Source organism: Lutra lutra, chromosome 3 (assembly GCF_902655055.1).
Source record: "Lutra lutra chromosome 3, mLutLut1.2, whole genome shotgun sequence".
Taxonomy (NCBI): domain Eukaryota; kingdom Metazoa; phylum Chordata; class Mammalia; order Carnivora; family Mustelidae; genus Lutra; species Lutra lutra.
The window spans coordinates 63,953,002-63,970,513 of record NC_062280.1 but is presented as its reverse complement, the minus strand read 5'-3'; the positions used below and the strand labels follow the sequence as shown (position 1 = coordinate 63,970,513).

The 17,512-nt window shown below is 35.4% G+C and overlaps 1 protein-coding gene across 4 annotated transcripts in view; it reads left to right on the top strand.

Moving 5' to 3' along the window:
- The window catches only part of SCN7A (sodium voltage-gated channel alpha subunit 7), a 117,164-nt gene that overhangs the window by 63,784 nt on the left and 35,868 nt on the right, over nt 1-17,512 (top strand). For all 4 annotated transcript variants that reach the window (XM_047722398.1, XM_047722397.1, XM_047722399.1 and 1 more), the window contains 4 exons: nt 380-586; nt 3,782-3,851; nt 5,248-5,389; nt 10,312-10,518. In XM_047722398.1, coding sequence (XP_047578354.1) covers nt 380-586; nt 3,782-3,851; nt 5,248-5,389; nt 10,312-10,518 — 626 coding nt within the window. The remainder of the gene's footprint in view (nt 1-379; nt 587-3,781; nt 3,852-5,247; nt 5,390-10,311; nt 10,519-17,512) is intronic.

Below are 17,512 nucleotides of genomic sequence, written 5' to 3'. Positions count from 1 at the left end.
TTCAACAACATTTGCAACCTATTTTGATTTATAACTCTATATTTATGCTTATAAACGGTGGTGGTTGGTATGAAAAGCAGTAACCAAGAGAAAAGTCTTGTTCTTTATAGCAAAGAAAAACAAATAATTAATTTTAAAATTTGTGCCTGGATTATTTTAACAAGTGTAATAAGCTAGCAATGATATAGAAACCTTAAAGTTCAGATTTTTATTTATTTTTTATTCATTTTGCTTATTAGATGTAGATAATGGATGGTTTAGATTATGAAACACAAGCTGTTGATTTCAGCGGAGTATGCATTTACCATGGAGGAATTGTGCCAACAGCTGCTTTACTAAGATATTTTACTTTATCAAAAACAAACCTTTTTCTTTTTAGGTCTGAAGTCTTTCACAGGGATCCTCATCCACTGCTTGAAGAAACTTACTGGGGTCATTTCCCTAACTCTGTTTTTTCTGACTGTATTTTCTTTAATTGGGATGGGGCTCTTCATGGGCAACCTGAAGCATAAGTGTTTGCGATGGCCCCAAGAAAACGAAACTGCAACCCTGCACAACAGAACTGAAAATCCATATTATATGCGAGGTAAGAATCACTTGCCATCTATGTCAAAAAAGTTAATATTTTTCTCTGCAACGGAGCGGACTTCACAGCAGTGTTGAACACTCAACTGCAGAACGAACTTGCAAATGCTCTAACTATGCTCAAGTACATGCTTTTTGAAAGTTCACATGTTGCCACTTAGCTTTTACCAAAGACCTACATGAATACTTGTTTTCGGTAACCAAAGGAAATTTGAAGATGATTTTTGCTTTTACAAAAAAGACTAAAAGTAAAAATAGCATTCAGGGTTTGCTTTGCAGCAAGCCATTATAAAGGTAGCCTGCATCCCCAGGGAGAAGGGCACCACCAGAGTGCCTTCCCCTGTAACCCCGCTCAGCCTCCCAGCATCAAGCCAACATAGCTTTGAATTGAGACAAACCTGTGCTTTGTCTCAATTTATTTTGTGTCTGTTAGCAAGATGTGTCCTAATGTATCAGAAAAGCTGAAGAGAGGTTATATCTGGGGCCTGGGAATGCCCACAAATTTTTTCCCTATAAACCAATGGTAATTACTTCTTTGCTTTATGCCATTTCCCTTCACAAAAGGTTTCATTAGGAATGTTCTACTTTTGGATGTCGGAGGAAACCTGTGCTGATTTGGATCAGTTTCATTTATCAGAATTGCAATTCAAAGTTCCAATCTTCATATAGTTCAGTGAGGAAGACCTAAGTTTGAAATTGTTAATTTTGCAAATTTTATCCTTTAAAAAATAAATATGACCAGAGTCTTATTTGCAGTTTTATCAAAATAAAATCCTCATAATAGTAACTTTCTTCAATAAAGTTGTTTATTTAAAATATAAATTTAAGTTTACTCATTAGAAATTTTAAAATGACCCTGTAAATAAAAAATAGACTACATTGTAGAAATTTTCAGTATTGTTGGATTTCAGTTACTGCTGCTCATTTTAAATGTTTTGAGTTATCTTTTGGTAAATAATAAACATACTTCAGACAAATAGTAATAATGCCAGAATAAATATTGCTTTGCTCCTACATATAAGTAACACATATGTCTGATCACATATCTTCACTGTAACCCTGCAGAGAAGTGAATGATCCTGCTTACAAACAGAAAAAATGGAAGTTCAGAGAAATTCAGTGAATGTTCCAGTATATTGTAACAACTCAATGATAAAACTAGGATTCTAGCCATCCCAATCTGGCTTTCAAACCCATTCCTTCTCCACCGGGTTATACTCTCTTACTGGATTTTTCACTCATATTAAAATTATCGGGTCTTTCTGAAAGTGTTTAGGAAAATATAAAAGCATATTTTTAAACTAATAAAAGTAAATTGTTGTTAAGTCTTATGTAGTCCCCTACATTAATTTTATTTGTATTTGGATATAATAAGTTCCAAAACAAATCTTAATGAATTTTACTCCTTATTTTACCCCATAATATCATTATGCTGCAAGTAATACAAAATTATTGGTATATGAGTATGTGAAATATTTCCTTACTATGTGTGTCTACCTCATGGTCTTCATTCTAGTGGTGAGGGCAACAGAAAAATGGATGTTAAATCTTAGATTCCAATTGAAATACTCTTTGGAGGGACACCTGGGTGGCTCAGTTGGTTAAGCAACTGCCTTCAGCTCAGGTCATGATCCCGGCGCCCTGGGATCGAGTCCTATATCGGGCTCCTTGCTCAGCGGGGAGCCTGCTTCTCCCTCAGCCTCTGCCTGCCATTCTGTCTGCCTGTGCTCATTCTCTCTCTGACAAATAAATAAAATCTTTAAAAAAAAAAAAAGAAATACTCTTTGGTTTCTTTAGTTATAACAAAAAATATACAAATTATATAAAAAGTAAACAATTTTTACTACTTCACAATAATGAAGTACTTCAATATAGTGAATACCAATAGTTATTGCTGGAAAAAAAAAATCCAGGTTCTTTTCATCTTAGTTAAAGTGTAAGTTATATTATAAAGAAATCACTTTTTTAAGTTTACAGCTTTAAAATTTGTCCAATTCTAGTCATTCCATTTCCTCTTAAAACATGTTAGGACTTGCTGAAAATATTATATTTATAAAATGTTATTTAACCTAATTGCCATGTCAAAGTCTTTGTATTTTAGAACAATATTTGGGACAGTCCTCAACTACTAATGTTGAATTTCATTTGGATTTTGACTGCCATTTAAAAGGCTTGACCAGTGGTTCCTAACTATGATTTAAAACTTCTTCTAGGGGCACCTGGGTGGCTCAGTGGGTTAAAGCCTCTGCCTTCCACTCAGGTCATGATCCCAGAGTCCTAGGATCGAGCCTCACATCGGGCTCTCTGCTCCATGGGGAGCCTGCTTCTCCCTCTCTCTCTGCCTGCCTCTCTGCCTACTTGTGATCTCTGTCTGTCAAATAAATAAATAAAATCTTTAAAAAAAAAAACTTCTAACATTATTTTAGGTAAAGTTAAAGTGACATCATTTGGCATTGTAGTAATTCAGTTTTGTGTGTGTACATATGTATATGTATATAATTTTATATATACACACATACATTCAGGACTGATCTCGTGTTGGAGCTGTGATTTGAGTTCAGAACCTAAAATCAATACTTCTAAGCATGTATGTTCCCAACCCTGGTAGTTCATATCTGTAAATACACAATATTGAATGACAGCAGATAAGGATACCAGAATAAATTCTATGGGCTATGATTCAGATTCGTTGGGATTATGGTTAGATTAAATGATACCAGGGTGAGTAACTAGCACTGGATGCTCAATATAGAAAAGTAAGCTTCAACATGGGAAGAGAATGGTATTTAAATGCAGAGACAGAAATATGGTCTCATGTTAAGGAAGATCATTAGGAATAAAGCCTGGAAGAAAAGGTCTCAGCTTTCACTTTGGTCTTGGGAATTTTTCCTTCAGGGTTCTGGTCATACCTGACTGGTTAATATTTGCTTCCCAGAACTCTAGTTTTGAAAGCGATTCTCCTTTTTATGCTGGGTTTTGTTTCTTTTGGGACGGTGTAGTAGGTAGATTGCCGGACATCTTTTGGTCTGTGCATCACATGTTAGGACAATCTTGTAGATAAGAAAGGGTGGGCTATATGTTCCTTCCTTTTCAGTATAGATAGAGATGCTCATATTCTATGCAGATCTAAATGGATATCAGATATGCTCTTCACTCAAAATTAGATAACAGAATATATTTCTTTCCTATTTTGCAGAAACAGAAAACTTTTATTATTTGGAAGGAGAAAGATATGCTCTCCTTTGTGGCAACAGAACAGATGCTGGGTACGTGGTGTTAATGTTCTTGTATCAGTCAGGATCATATATCCATAGTATTTATTGAATGATTAGTGCTTTGGCTGATGTTTCTCATTTGATTACATTATCTCATTTTGTCATTAAAACCATGCTGAGAAATATACAACACGGAATACTATTACCCTGATTTTACAGGAAAAAGCAATAAACAGACTACTTAAATGATTTATTCAAGGTCATGAAGTGAATAAATGGCAAGGCTGGGACTTAAATAAGGATCTGATTTTTTGTTTTCTGTGTACCCCAGAGCTAGTGGGAATTATCAAGAGAGATGATATAATCTTTTCTTGGTCTAGAAGCCTTTGAAGAGAAGAAATAGGAAATATATGCTATTATTTCATTTATTTTATGGCTTGTATATATTTTATGACAAAATTTACATTAATAAAAAGTTTATTGCTCTTAGAAATAGTACTTATAAATAACTATTCAATGATATGACAACACTCTCAAGTTTTATGAAGAGAAAAGAAAGTAGAAATATAGTGCTTCTCAGCAGTACTAGCACTTTCCTATAATTCCTTATGTTACTTCCATCAGCTGGAAATGATGTGGTGCCCATCTGTAGGGTCAGCTCTTTCTTAGGCTCTAGGGCTCAGATTAACAAAAGTCATGTGGGGGTAAAGGAGCATGAGTTATGTAGTTTATATATTCACATGATTTAGACATTTTGTCTCTTGCTCAACGCTGCCCAGCACAAGTACATTTTAAACCTCTCTTTGCATCACATTTGTTAACTATTAAAAGTCTAAAACAAGTCACATGGCCAAAGCCAGAATAACATTGGAGGAAACTACACAGGGTATGGATGGAGGGAAGCATGATTTATGTGGCCACAACTGTAATAACCAATCATAATATTCAAGCCCCCAGAAGATAAAGTATGAAGACTCCATGAAAGGAAATAAGATAAATCTTTAGTCTGATCTTTATACCATTGTGCAAATACTGATTATAAGTTATCAATGTGTAAGTGTTTTCTCACCCTTAAATAATGGGACCCAAGGGCTTAAGGTGAGACATTTGAAAATTAAACCCTCAATGACTGAAGCTTTGTTTTATGGCAGTTATTCCCATTATGTATGCTTTCACCTTGATGCTGATAGCAAAGAAAACTTCAACAAGGCTTGGCAAAAAACCATTGGTGAGACCCTTTTCCTTTTAGATTAATTAACACTGTTCACTTGTATTAACTTAAAATCTACCTCATTTGCAGCTTTTTCACTGGGCTTTGTTTAGACTGTTCCCTGTGGAAGAAAGAACTCTTTATTATTCATAGGTGGATATTCTGTATTTATGATTTGGCCTGTAATCTGAAAGTCACTTAAGAGTAAGCAGTTTCTCTTCTCTTTGTCTTCTTTAGTCAGTGTCCTGAAGGATATGTGTGTGTGAAAGCTGGCACAAATCCTGATTATGGCTTCACAAATTTTGACACTTTTGGCTGGGCCTTACTTGCCCTGTTTCGGTTAATGACGCAGGATTACCCTGAAGCACTTTATCATCAGGTAAGAATAGAAGCTACATGGCACAAAAAATGGTATCATGTCCCTACCTTCTAAAATAATGGTCAGATGTACCACGATTTATTAAATTTCTATGGGGAGAAGAATTTGAGGACAGAAGAAAAGAGAGTCAGAATTACTGAAAGTCAAACTGTATGCTAACTCTGTGCCCAAGTCTGTGCCTTTATGTATATCTCATTTAATCTTTGAAACAATCCTGCAAGACCTATCGGTATCTGCTTTTTATGTGAAGACACTAAGATCAGAGTGGTTGGGTAACCTCTCCAAAGTTACAACACATGTATCTTCTAGAGATCACTGCCCTGCTGTATATCACACATTTGATATTAACTGAGTAAAGAACATTAGTAAGTACTACCTCTTCAGTCAAAAAATTTGAACCTGGGACGCCTGGGTGGCTCAGTTGGTTAAGCGGCTGCCTTTGGCTCAGGTCATGATCCCACGGTCCTGAGATGGAGTCCCACATCGAGCTCCTTGCTCAGCAGGGAGCCTGCTTTTCCCTCTGCCTCTGCCCCACTCTGTCTGCCTGAGCTCACTCTCTCTCTCTCTCTGACAAATAAATAAATAAATAAAATCTTTAAAAAAAAATTTGAACCTATGAGATTAACATGTATTAAGAAATTTTTTTACTTTTTTATTTTATTTTTTTAAAGATTTTATTTGTTTGACAGACAGAGATGACAAGTACACAGAGAAGCAGGGAGAGAGAGAGGAGGAAGCAGGCTCCCCATGGAGCAGAGAGTCAAATGCAGGGCTCGATTCCAGGACCCTGAGATCATGACTTGAGCCGAATGCAGAGACTTTTAACCCACTGAGCCACCAAGGCACCCCAAGAAATTTTTTATTTAATGTCTACAAGGTGTATTTCACTTCAATTCTTCTATTGCTTCTCATTCCCCTTTAATATTTAATCCTGCTCTGATTATAACAGAAGGCTTGCTGTTCTGAGACTTGAAATCCAAATTCTGAGAGTCTCTCTTTGTAACTGATGATTTATGTGCCATATTTTCTTAGAAAGATATAATACACATTAGAATGGTGACTTCATTTTTCTAAGAGAAGTTTCATCACAGTGAAATATGCAACGTTAGTTTAGCAGAGTTAATAGAGTTTAGCAGAGTTTAGCAGAGTTAATATCAAAGTATATTAGATAAAATAAATTACTTTAAATTTCCAAAGTATGTATAGTTGAAGGAGAACACTCTTTTTTTAAAAACATATACATACATTCCATACTTTTTATGATTGGATAGATAAATTGTGAGGTGTGTGTGTGTGTGTGTGTGTGTGTGTAATGACCTCTACAAGCATTAATAATGATAGGACTTTTAGCACAAATGTTCATGTTTTGTTATTAAATAAAAGTCAAGCAAAGTAAACAGTCAGTACAATTATACTTCTATAAAAGAAATACATGAAAATATTAAAATGGCTTTTTAAGTTGCAAAGTATATTTTTCTGATTTTGTAACATGAATATTTATTTATATTGTTATTTTCCAAACTTTGACAAGTATCAGTGCCTCTTCCACAACACTAGGGGCTTCTTATTTCTAAAATCATCTTATCACATTATCCTACTTCTAAAAATCCTTCAGAGGTTCTGCATTCCCATGGGATGAAGTTCAAAGTCTAAATGGATGGTCTATAGAGCTCTTTAAAATCTAGTTTCTGGGGGTGCCTGGGTGGTTCAGTGGGTTAGGGCCTCTGCATTTGGCTCAGGTCATGATCCCAGGGTCCTGGGATCGAGCCCTGCATGGGACTCTCTGCTCCACGGGGAACCTGCTTCCCCCTCTCTCTCTGCCTGCCTCTCTGCCTACTTGTGATTTCTGTCAAATAAATAAATAAAATCTTTAAAAAAAAAAGATCTAGTTTCTGCATACTTTTCCAGATGTATCTTCTAACAATATTCCAATATATATTCTGCTTTATTTGAGTATAGAAGAGGCTTTCTGTTTCCTAAGTGAGTTTTTCCCTTAATTTCTTGTTTCAATGTATGTTGTACCCTCAGCCTAAATTCAAGTTTCATTCTATCTTCAGTCTCATACCTCAAATTCATACCTCAAACCCGGAAGAAATCTTGAGCTTTTCCCACACTTTCCTTTCACAGCTAGGCAAGTCCTACACCAAAATACCATGGAATTGTACAATTGCCTCTAATTGTGGTTATTTTATTTGTTTATTTATTTTTGAGAGAGAGAAAGTGAGGGGATGCACACCTGTACATGGAAGGACAAGGGGAGGGAGAGAGAGAGAGAGAATCCTAAGCAGTCTCCATGCCCAGCATGGAGGTCCACATGGGGCTTGAACCTTGAGGGCTCAAGCCCGAGATCATTACCTGAGCTGAAATCAAAAGTCAGATGCCTAATGGACTGAGCCCCTAGGCCTCCCTGATTGTGGTTATCTTAATTGCTTGTTCAGTAGTTTCTCCCACTAGTAGATACCTTAGAAACATACCTGAGAAGAGTTCTTTTCACCTCAATTTAATTGTTCTATCCTCAGTATCAAACACATAGAAATGCTTAATGAAATTTTAACAAGCAAAAAATATGAGTATTCATAGATAGTATCACTTTATATAATGTTTTCTGTTTTTTTGGTTACAGCCCTCAAAGTATGTTAGCTAATTTTCTTGTTAGAATTGGTTTAAAGGAAATCCTTTCCCACTACTAGTGAAATGAAACATCAGTGTGGAAATGCCCTGGTGGAGTCCACATGGGACTTTCATTAGTATTGCACTCTTGTTATTGACTAGTGTGTTGAGATGGTTTACTTTGATTTGGACTGGATTTGTGCTCTCAGCATTGCCCCACACTGAACTGACCACGGCTAGGGAAATTCAGCAATTATTCCCAAAAAGTGTAGTTTATGTTTTAGAGAATACAATTCTCTATTCATTCACCAAATATTTATTTGATCCAAGCACTCTTTGATACACCCAGGGTACAGAAATGAACAAAACAAAATGTCAGTCCTAATGGACATAAACAAAATGTTATTTCCAACATAGTTAACCTTCACTGCATATTTGCCATAGGCTAAATGCATCTTCACATGAGTGCACTATTTCATTTGCTTTTCGTAACAATCCTAGGCTTTGGGTGCCATAATTACCCCAATTTCAAACTAAAATATACTAGAACTAGAATGTGTATACTTTTCCATCATAATAAAAGTCTATACTTTTATCCTCCAGCCGGTTTCATATACTGGAAAGAGCAAAAGTTTTAGATTCAGGCCTTTCTTCAAAGCTGTGAGAGTTTTGACACGTCATTTTGCCTAATTTTCATCTTTCTTCTGCATATTGGAAATAGTAAATACCACATAAATGTGCTACACAGAATTAATGATACAATAAGCAAAGTATTTATTTATTTATTTATTTTTAAAGATTTTATTTATTCACTTGACAAAGAGAGAGATCACAAGTAGACAGAGAAGCAGGCAGAGAGAGAGGGGGAAGCAGGCTCCCCGCTGAGCAGAGAGCCCAATGTGGGGCTCGATCCCAGGACCCTGAGATCATGACCTGAGCTGAAGGCAGAGGCTTAACCCTCTGAGCCACCCAGGTGCCCCAAGCAAAGTATTTATTAATATGCATGGCCTGCAGTGTATCCTATGGTGTTCATTACTAACTGTTGAATCTACTACTGTAGATGATAGCTAGTTCTGTGGGAAAACTATTTAACCAAATCCTAAATAGGTGATTCTTCTAAGAAATAAGGTTTATTAAAAATGCTTTTAATGATAAATATACTATAGGTTAATAAGAAATTATTTTTGATTGAATGTTAGAACTTATTAATCTGTAAAACATTTTTAACTTTGTTGTATCAATATAATATTTTCTGTAAATAATACTTATCTATTGATTCAAGTGGATACTTAAAAACTAACACTAACCTCATCTGGGTTTTTTTGGATTTTGTTTATATACTTATAGTCAACGATAATAAATCAGTGGCCTATATTACTTACATAGTGGACTGTATCAATTACTTATAATTTTTAAAATTTTAAATTCTCTCATCTATCTTAGGTAATTATTATGAAATAAAAGCTAGTCAATGCTCAGTTTTGAAATCTAAAATCTTTGTTTTTTTTCTATCTATAAGTGACTTTAATAAGTGAATTATATAACCTTCCCATGTGATTTGTCTAAATGTTCTTCACCAAAGCAGATATTCTGATATAGAAAAATTTTTGTTTCCCACCTCTTTGTTTTTTTTAAAGATTTTTATTTATTTATTTGATAGAGATCACAAGTAGGCAGAGAGGCAGGTAGCGAGAGAGGAGGAAGCAGGCTCCCCGCTGAGCAGAGATCCCGATGTGGGGCTCGATCCCAGGACCCTGAGATCATGACCTGAGCCAAAGGCAGAGGTTTTAACCCACTGAGCCACCCAGGTGCCCCTGTTCCCACCTCTTTGAATAATCTAAGCTTGTACCTTGTTATGATGTTTTCATAGAGTAATGAGAAGATGAAACTAATCTCTAAACCTTCATTCTCTGACTTTTATTAAGCTTCATATATTTAAAGATTCTACTGTAAAGGAAATAGTCTTTACTTTAGAATGTCCAGCTTTCTTAATTGAGAAATGACAATTCTTTCCTTCCAATATGTTTCTTTGTTAGTGAAGACCTAAAAGCCAGATGCTCACTCTAATTTAATTCAATTACTAAATTCTTTGATTTTGTACTATGCATTTTGTACCTTATATATATCTAAAATTGAAGAGCTTTTCTCTTATTTCTCCAAGTAGAGCCAGTAAAACTGTCCTGTGATTACATTCCACATACAACTAAATTATTTTCATTAACAAAATGTGATTTTTTTTCATTTTAAAATAGGAGATTATAGGAAGACAAATAACATTTTCCTCTTTTGTCTTGTTTTCCAACTCTCCTTAGATCCTTTATGCTTCTGGGAAGGTCTACATGATATTTTTTGTTGTGATAAGCTTTTGGTTTGCTTTTTACATAGCAAGTTTGTTCTTGGGCATACTTGCTATGTCCTATGAAGAAGAAAAGCAGAAAGCTGCTGAAAAAGCTAAGAAGATTGAGCCAAAATTTCAGCAGACTTCGAAAGAACTTCAAGAAGGAGACAAAGCAGTTGAGGTATGAATTTTTCTTAATGCTTCATAGAATCAAAGAATTTGAGCTATTTCCTCAAGATCTTGGAGTATATTGCTTTTCTACATGGTGCTCAGTACTGTGTATTGTACATGGTAAAAATATTAACAGTGATTTTGATAAATGGGCTCACTTTTGCTACATAACATTACTTCTTCAGTGCACCATGGCAAGAATGACCAAGAGCTTTAAATATTTCTTTAAGACAGATAAATTTTTGTCCCAAAATGTATATTACTACTGCTGATAAATGATGGATATATTATTTTTCAAACTTGACTTCTCTGAATGCAGGTTTAGTTTATTAATTCAAACTTGCTTCTGATAGTTCATCAGAATTAACTGGAAAATTTCAGTATTCAACTCAAAAGTGATACTGTCTTCCATAATTTAGAAATCATGAAATACTAAAAGCATAGATTAAAAGTACAGTACTGAAGTTGTAAAAAGAACAAACAAATGCAGTCACTGGCTTTCTAGCTCTTTCAAGAGGAAATGCACCATACATCTTGATATAAAGAATTATTTTATCCATGGAATAACCAAATCCATGATAGTAAAACTTAATAAAGTTTAACTCTAATTTTCAATTATTTAATGTGGCTTTTGAGTTTATTTTCAGATTTTTAGCTTAATAGCAAAAAATTCAGTCTATGAATCTAAACATATTGACAGAAGTAACATTAAAGAAGTTGTAGAAATTATCTTTAAAAAATCAAAATTGTGCCATAAGTGTACTAAAGGAAGAGGACCCAGGAAAGCAACCACAAGTAGCTTTCTTATATTCAATCTCAGACTTCTTTCTCCACTGGGGAGGAAGAGGTTTAGCCCAGTCTCCTAACACCCCTACCTGGAGCTGTTGAGGTATATGGTGGGCAGGAGTCAAGTGGCCTGGGGTAGGATACATTCCTTGCCTCTTCCAGGCGTTGCTCCCTTCCCCTGCATTGTAAAGACCCTTTTGCCTGGGAGCTTGGTCTTTGGAGAGCTCTGGGCCCAAAGTGGTCCCAGTCAAGTTGAATTCTCCTTGACTGGAGTGGCTTAGTTATAGGACTTCACTTGGGAGGAGAGGTGTCATGCCCTGCCTCCTTTCCCATTCTTTTAGATTTGTTACGATTTTGCACTCTCAATACCTGCTTATAAAGATTGTCTACACTGGAAAAAAAAAAAAAAGAAACAACTTGATGGCGAAAGGACAGATTCAGGGAGCAGACAAAGGATAGAAAAGAGCTATACTAACACCCTGTCATATGAAGAGGGTAAAAAGAGATGGGGAAAAGTAAAGAGCTAAGATACATTCTGGCACTAAGTGGAATGCGTAGTAAGGCTGGCTAAGAGATTTATTAATATCAAAGGTAACTTCTGGGTCAAAAGGGGGTAAAATGTTAACTTCTCTCTATATAAAACTATTAAGTCATCATCAATAAAGACGCTCTAGAAAAGTAGTTCTACTAAAAATGTGGGAACTGAAGAACAGAATGTAAGATCACACCAGATTCAAAGTTATTGATAGATACTGTGTCTACATGGTTCATAACATGCATACCATTGAAACAAGAAGCAATTATAGACAGAATGAAGAAAACATGTATAAAAAGAAGCTATTGAGTGTAGCCATTATATCATCCATGAGGAAGTAACAGAAAAGATTACAAAAGATTTCTGTCTCTAGAAATGAGTGTGGGGTCCTTCTGATTGAATGATTATGGTCTGAATGGTATTCGAATGTGTAATTTGTTTTGAAGTGGTTTTTCAAATGTCGAGGACTACACACAAATGTATCCAAGAGCACAATACTTCTCTTATGCCAAGATGAGATGCCCTATTAACTCTGCTTAGGAAGAACTTGTATTATTTCCCAATTTCTTAATATCTCCATTCATTTGGCTGCTTTGGGTCACATGAAGAACTTTCTGGTTTTAATTAAAATCTTTCAATTGTAAAGGATTTCTTTTCCTGGAAGACACTAGAACATTTTGTCATGAAAAACATTTTTGGGAAGTAAAAGCGAAGGTCATTTTCACAAGATTTACTTTATTTTCCTTTTTTATTTATACATAAGAAAATGCTGGAAAGAGAATTTAAAATGGAACATATTGAGGACCCTATAGGTGACTGATCTGATTTAAGACTAATCAGATTCTAATTCTGATGTTGGAATTACTGGGAGATTACTTAGATGCTTCATATTCTCACGTTATAGGAAAGCAGTAGATCATATTGGCTAAAAGCACAGTTTTGCAGTCAGATAAATATAGATTTAAGTCTGTTTTAGCCACTTAAAGATGTATGATATTTGCCAAGTCTGTTAACTTTACTGAACTTCAGCTTCTTTGTCTGCAAGATGTATATAATTGTAGTATCTGTCTCATGTTGATGCGAGATTCAAATGAAATAAATTCTTGTAAAGCAGTTGGCAGTGCTTAGAGTATACTGAGCAACTGAAAAAAATGTTAATAGCTAATTATAGGAAACACAAGAAGGCACAGCAGTACCTAATGATTATACTCCATCAACATAAAACTCTTAAGTCTTTGACTATATCCCCCTTTTTGGGGCAATTAAAATAATAATAACAATAATAGCAATAATAGTATATAATGTTTATTGAGTGTCAACTATGTTCTACACATATGATAAGCATCTTCTTCAAATTTTATCTTTATTGAAGAGTTCTGTTGGAAAGTTTGACCTGTATTTATTGGTGTCTGATTTCTCAACACTTCACTTCATTTTTCACCACTTTATTTTCCTGGAGGCTCAATGCTGAAACTATATTATTTTATCAATTGCACAGTTGGCAGATGAAACTTTCTTAAGAATTGCCAGTCATGGGGCACCTGGGTGGCTTATGGGTTAAGCCTCTGCCTTCGGCTCAGGTGATGATTTCTGGGTCCTGGGATCTAACCCTGCATCCTGGCTCTCTGCTCAGTGGGGAGCCTGCTTCCCCCTCTCTCTGCCTGCCTCTCTGCCTACTTGTGATTTCTCTCTCTCTCTGTCAAATAAATAAAATCTTTAAAAAAAAATTGTCAGTCGCTGTCCAAACCTCAAGAAGAGAATCAGATATACACAACTGTAGGAATATAAATATTTTTGAAAACATTTTCCCATCTAAAATGATATCCTTATAGCTCATCTATCTAATTAAATAAAACATTATTGACAATCTATATGCTAGGCATTATACTAAGCTTTGGAGATTTTAAAATGTTAATAAATACAAATATAGTATTTATCTTCATGAAGCTAATGGTCTAATGGGGAGATAGACCATAAAATTATCATACACATAAAATTGTACCTCTCCGACTACCAGACATTATGTGTTTCCTGATGTTATGGAATGGGAGACATAAAACACCACATACAATATATTCTTGCCATAATCTGATCTAAGCCTAGTAAGCCTCTAGATCTGTCTTTTTCTAGAGACTATAAGAAAAGAACACAGGGGCATCTAGGTGGCTCAGTGGGTTAAAGCCTCTGCCTTTGGCTCAGGTCATGATCTCAGGGTCCTGGGATAGGCTCTCTGCTCAGCGGGGAGCCTGCTTCCCTTCCTCTCTCTCTGCCTGCCTCTCTGCCTACTTGTGATCTCTGTCAAATGAATAAATGAAATCTTAAAAAAAAAAAGAAAGAAAAGAAAAAAGAACACATTAAATTACACTAAAAGGACACAATATATCAAATCAAGAATGTGAAAAATTCTACAGTTATAAGTGATCCATTATCATCAACAAGTAAATCACAATAGAAAAAAATAAAGTCACAAGATAATCAGTAGGCCTGTGAACAAAGTGCAATGTGGGGATCTTCTTTGTATTTGATTGGAACAAATAAACTATAATAGAAAGTTTCTGAGCAATGAAAGGAAACAGAGCATGGTCTGAGTATTGGATAATATTAAGGAGTTACTAATTTTCTGATTGTGATCTTAATATTGTGATTGTGTCTTACAAAGTTTATTCTAAGAATTATATGATGTCCAACATATTTTTCCTGAAATATTTTAAATAAAGTGGGATGAGTAATACATGAGAAGTGAAGAGTATACTATTATTAAATTTTAAGGCTGGATATTAGGTACCTGTTGATTCACTGTATTATTCTCTTCTAAAAATAAATAAATGAAACCGTAGCAAGTGCTATAAAAGTGAGAAACATGATGTTTTAGGAGCCTATATAAAGGATTTCCCTGAGTAATAACGGTTTTCTGAGGAACTGATGCTTGAACCAAGATCTAAAGAATGAGTGCATGCTATGTAAGGGTGAAGGAACAGAGTGAGTCAGGATTAAAAAGGCCAATGTAGCTGCAGTAGAGAGAGCAAATGTGAGTCCAAGATGAATATATCAGGTGTTCACTGCTAAATGCTAGAAATATGGCTGGATTCTTTCTTATTCATACCTCCTCTCTAGAGAAAATTTAAACCAGTTGTGAGAACAGGAATTTTAGGTGCTTTTTCCAGTCTAATTTTAACTTTGGATATGCCCTTATTAGCTCTTAAACTTCCAAACAGATTACTGAGTCAGGATCTTCTTAATTTGCATTATAAAATGGTTCTGTCCTTAGTAGTTGGCCAACTTGTGGGCGTTCATTCAATATTTTTAAGAGCTCCATTTAGGTAACTATATTACTAGACCAATATGTAGTTTATTCACTTTAGATTCTAAAATATATCCACAGTTCAAGCCAAACAAGTAGAGATTAAATATGACTACATCAACAATTACATAGTTACCCTCCTCACTGTACCCACTTCACACAGATGATTATCTTGACTAAATTCCTTCTTGGGGTGATTCCATCAGACATTGTCACTATCAGAAACATCTCTAGGAGAAGCAATTCCTTTATACTAGTGGAAGGACTAGTGGAAGTCCACAAAGTATCATCTTCATGAAGATAAACCTGGGAAATCCCTGTTAGACTTTAATAACAGAAAAATTATGCTTCTGTTGGTTTTTGACTCATAGAAATTTGAAACTGTATAAATTATAACTTCTTTTTTTATTATGTTAGTCACCATTCTATAACTTACATTTTATGAAACCTTGTAAGTCAGTTAAAAAATAGTTTCTGGAGTAAGTTTAGTTAAGGTAAATAAATTAACCTCATATCCTGAGTTTTTAGCTTACTTTTTCAGAAAAAAAAATTAGTAATGAGGGAACAGAGATCAGTAGACCTGAAGAATCTGTCATTTTCATGGTGGAATCAGTATATAGTAGAGTTGGTTTTTACCTCCTCTGACTCTAGTATTTATGAAATTAGAGGAAACTTGACTGATACTGAATGAGATAAATATGATGATTCCTTGACATCTGTTATGCTACTTCAGGAAGACTAGAGCAGAACCTGCCAACTACAGTGTGCTGGGTATCAGTTATCATTGAGATCTGAGCACCGATTCCTTCAGTGTTAGTGAAGCAGCACCCCCATCCCACTTACCTCCATTCTAGAGCAGCCTGGCCTATGCAAATTTATTTACTCTTTATTTCACCTATTTAGCTACACCTATTTACCAAGGTAAATATTTACCAATACCTTTTTAACTTGGTAACATGTTACCAAGTTAACAAACATACCAATTTCATTCTCCTGCGTGTCAAATATAAACACTGTTGGGAACTCTGTGGTGTAATATAATCTACCCATTGTCAGGTTTTTTTCTTTTGTGTGTGCCCGCATGCATGCATAGATTTCTGTCTCTAGAAATGATTTGGGGTCCTTCTGGGGAAGGGCAGAGGTAGAGGCAGAGAGGGAATCTTAAGTAAGCTTCACACCCAGTGCAGAGCCCAGTGAAGGGCTTGATCTCACAACCCTGAGATCATGACCTACTCCGAAATCAAGAGTTGGACACTTAACTGACCGAGCCACCCAGGTGTCCCACCATTGTCAGTTTCTTAGAGTTTAAATTCAAATATAAATTATATTTTTGGTCACTAGAAACACCTGATCTCTATTTGTGGTAACTATGATGGTATAGAAGTTGAGACATCTACATCAAACCCTAGGAATGTGTTTCCAGAGCAAGGCTTCTTTTGAACTCTGTGTAACCACATCGGTAAAATAGAGTATCTTAAAACCATTACTCAAGTGACAAGACAAAAAGAAGTGATTCCTTTGTGGAATTTTCAGATATGTTTTAGCCAAAACAAATCTTTTAAATCCATTCTTTTACCTCATACTATTCAAGTTTATTTCATTACCACAGAGCCAAATAATTTTTTTTAAGATTTTATTTATTTGACAGAGAGAGATCACAAGTAGGCAGAGAGGCAAGCAGAGAGAGAGAGAGGAGGAAGCAGGCAGAGAGCCCGATGCGGTACTCGATCCCAGGACCCTGAGATCATGACCTGAGCTGAAGGCAGAGGCTTAACCCACTGAGCCACCCAGGAGCCTCAAATAATTTTTATTTTATCAAGAGTTTTCAAAGTTATAGGGGCACCTGGGTGGCTCAGTGGGTTAAGCCGCTGCCTTCGGCTCAGGTCATGATCCCAGGTCCTGGGTTCGAGCCCCACATCGGGCTCTCTGCTCAGCAGGGAGCCTGCTTCCTCCTCTCTCTCTGCCTGCCTCTCTGCCTACTTGTGATTTCTCTCTGTCAAATAAATAAATAAAATCTTAAAAAAAAAAAAGAGTTTTCAAAGTTATAAAATACCTTCAAGGAAAAATGTAAGGTATTTGAGAAATACTACTATTCAGTAGCATGTTTGCCAACTGGATATTTTGCAGTGATCCTAAAGTATACATTGAATGGTTTATCAAATATGAGTAATGAATCGCTTCTCAGCCTTTTGGCTAAGATCAAGTGCAAATATGAGTAATAAAAACAGTATTCTCTGATTTTCTACTTTTATAGTTGATCTCATTGTATGAAATGATTTTTTTGAGTTGCAAGATAATACACATTCATTACCAAAAAAATACTAAATCAGTTTAATACTGCCTATAGTGTAAAGACTAGCACATGATGAAACCCAAAAAGAT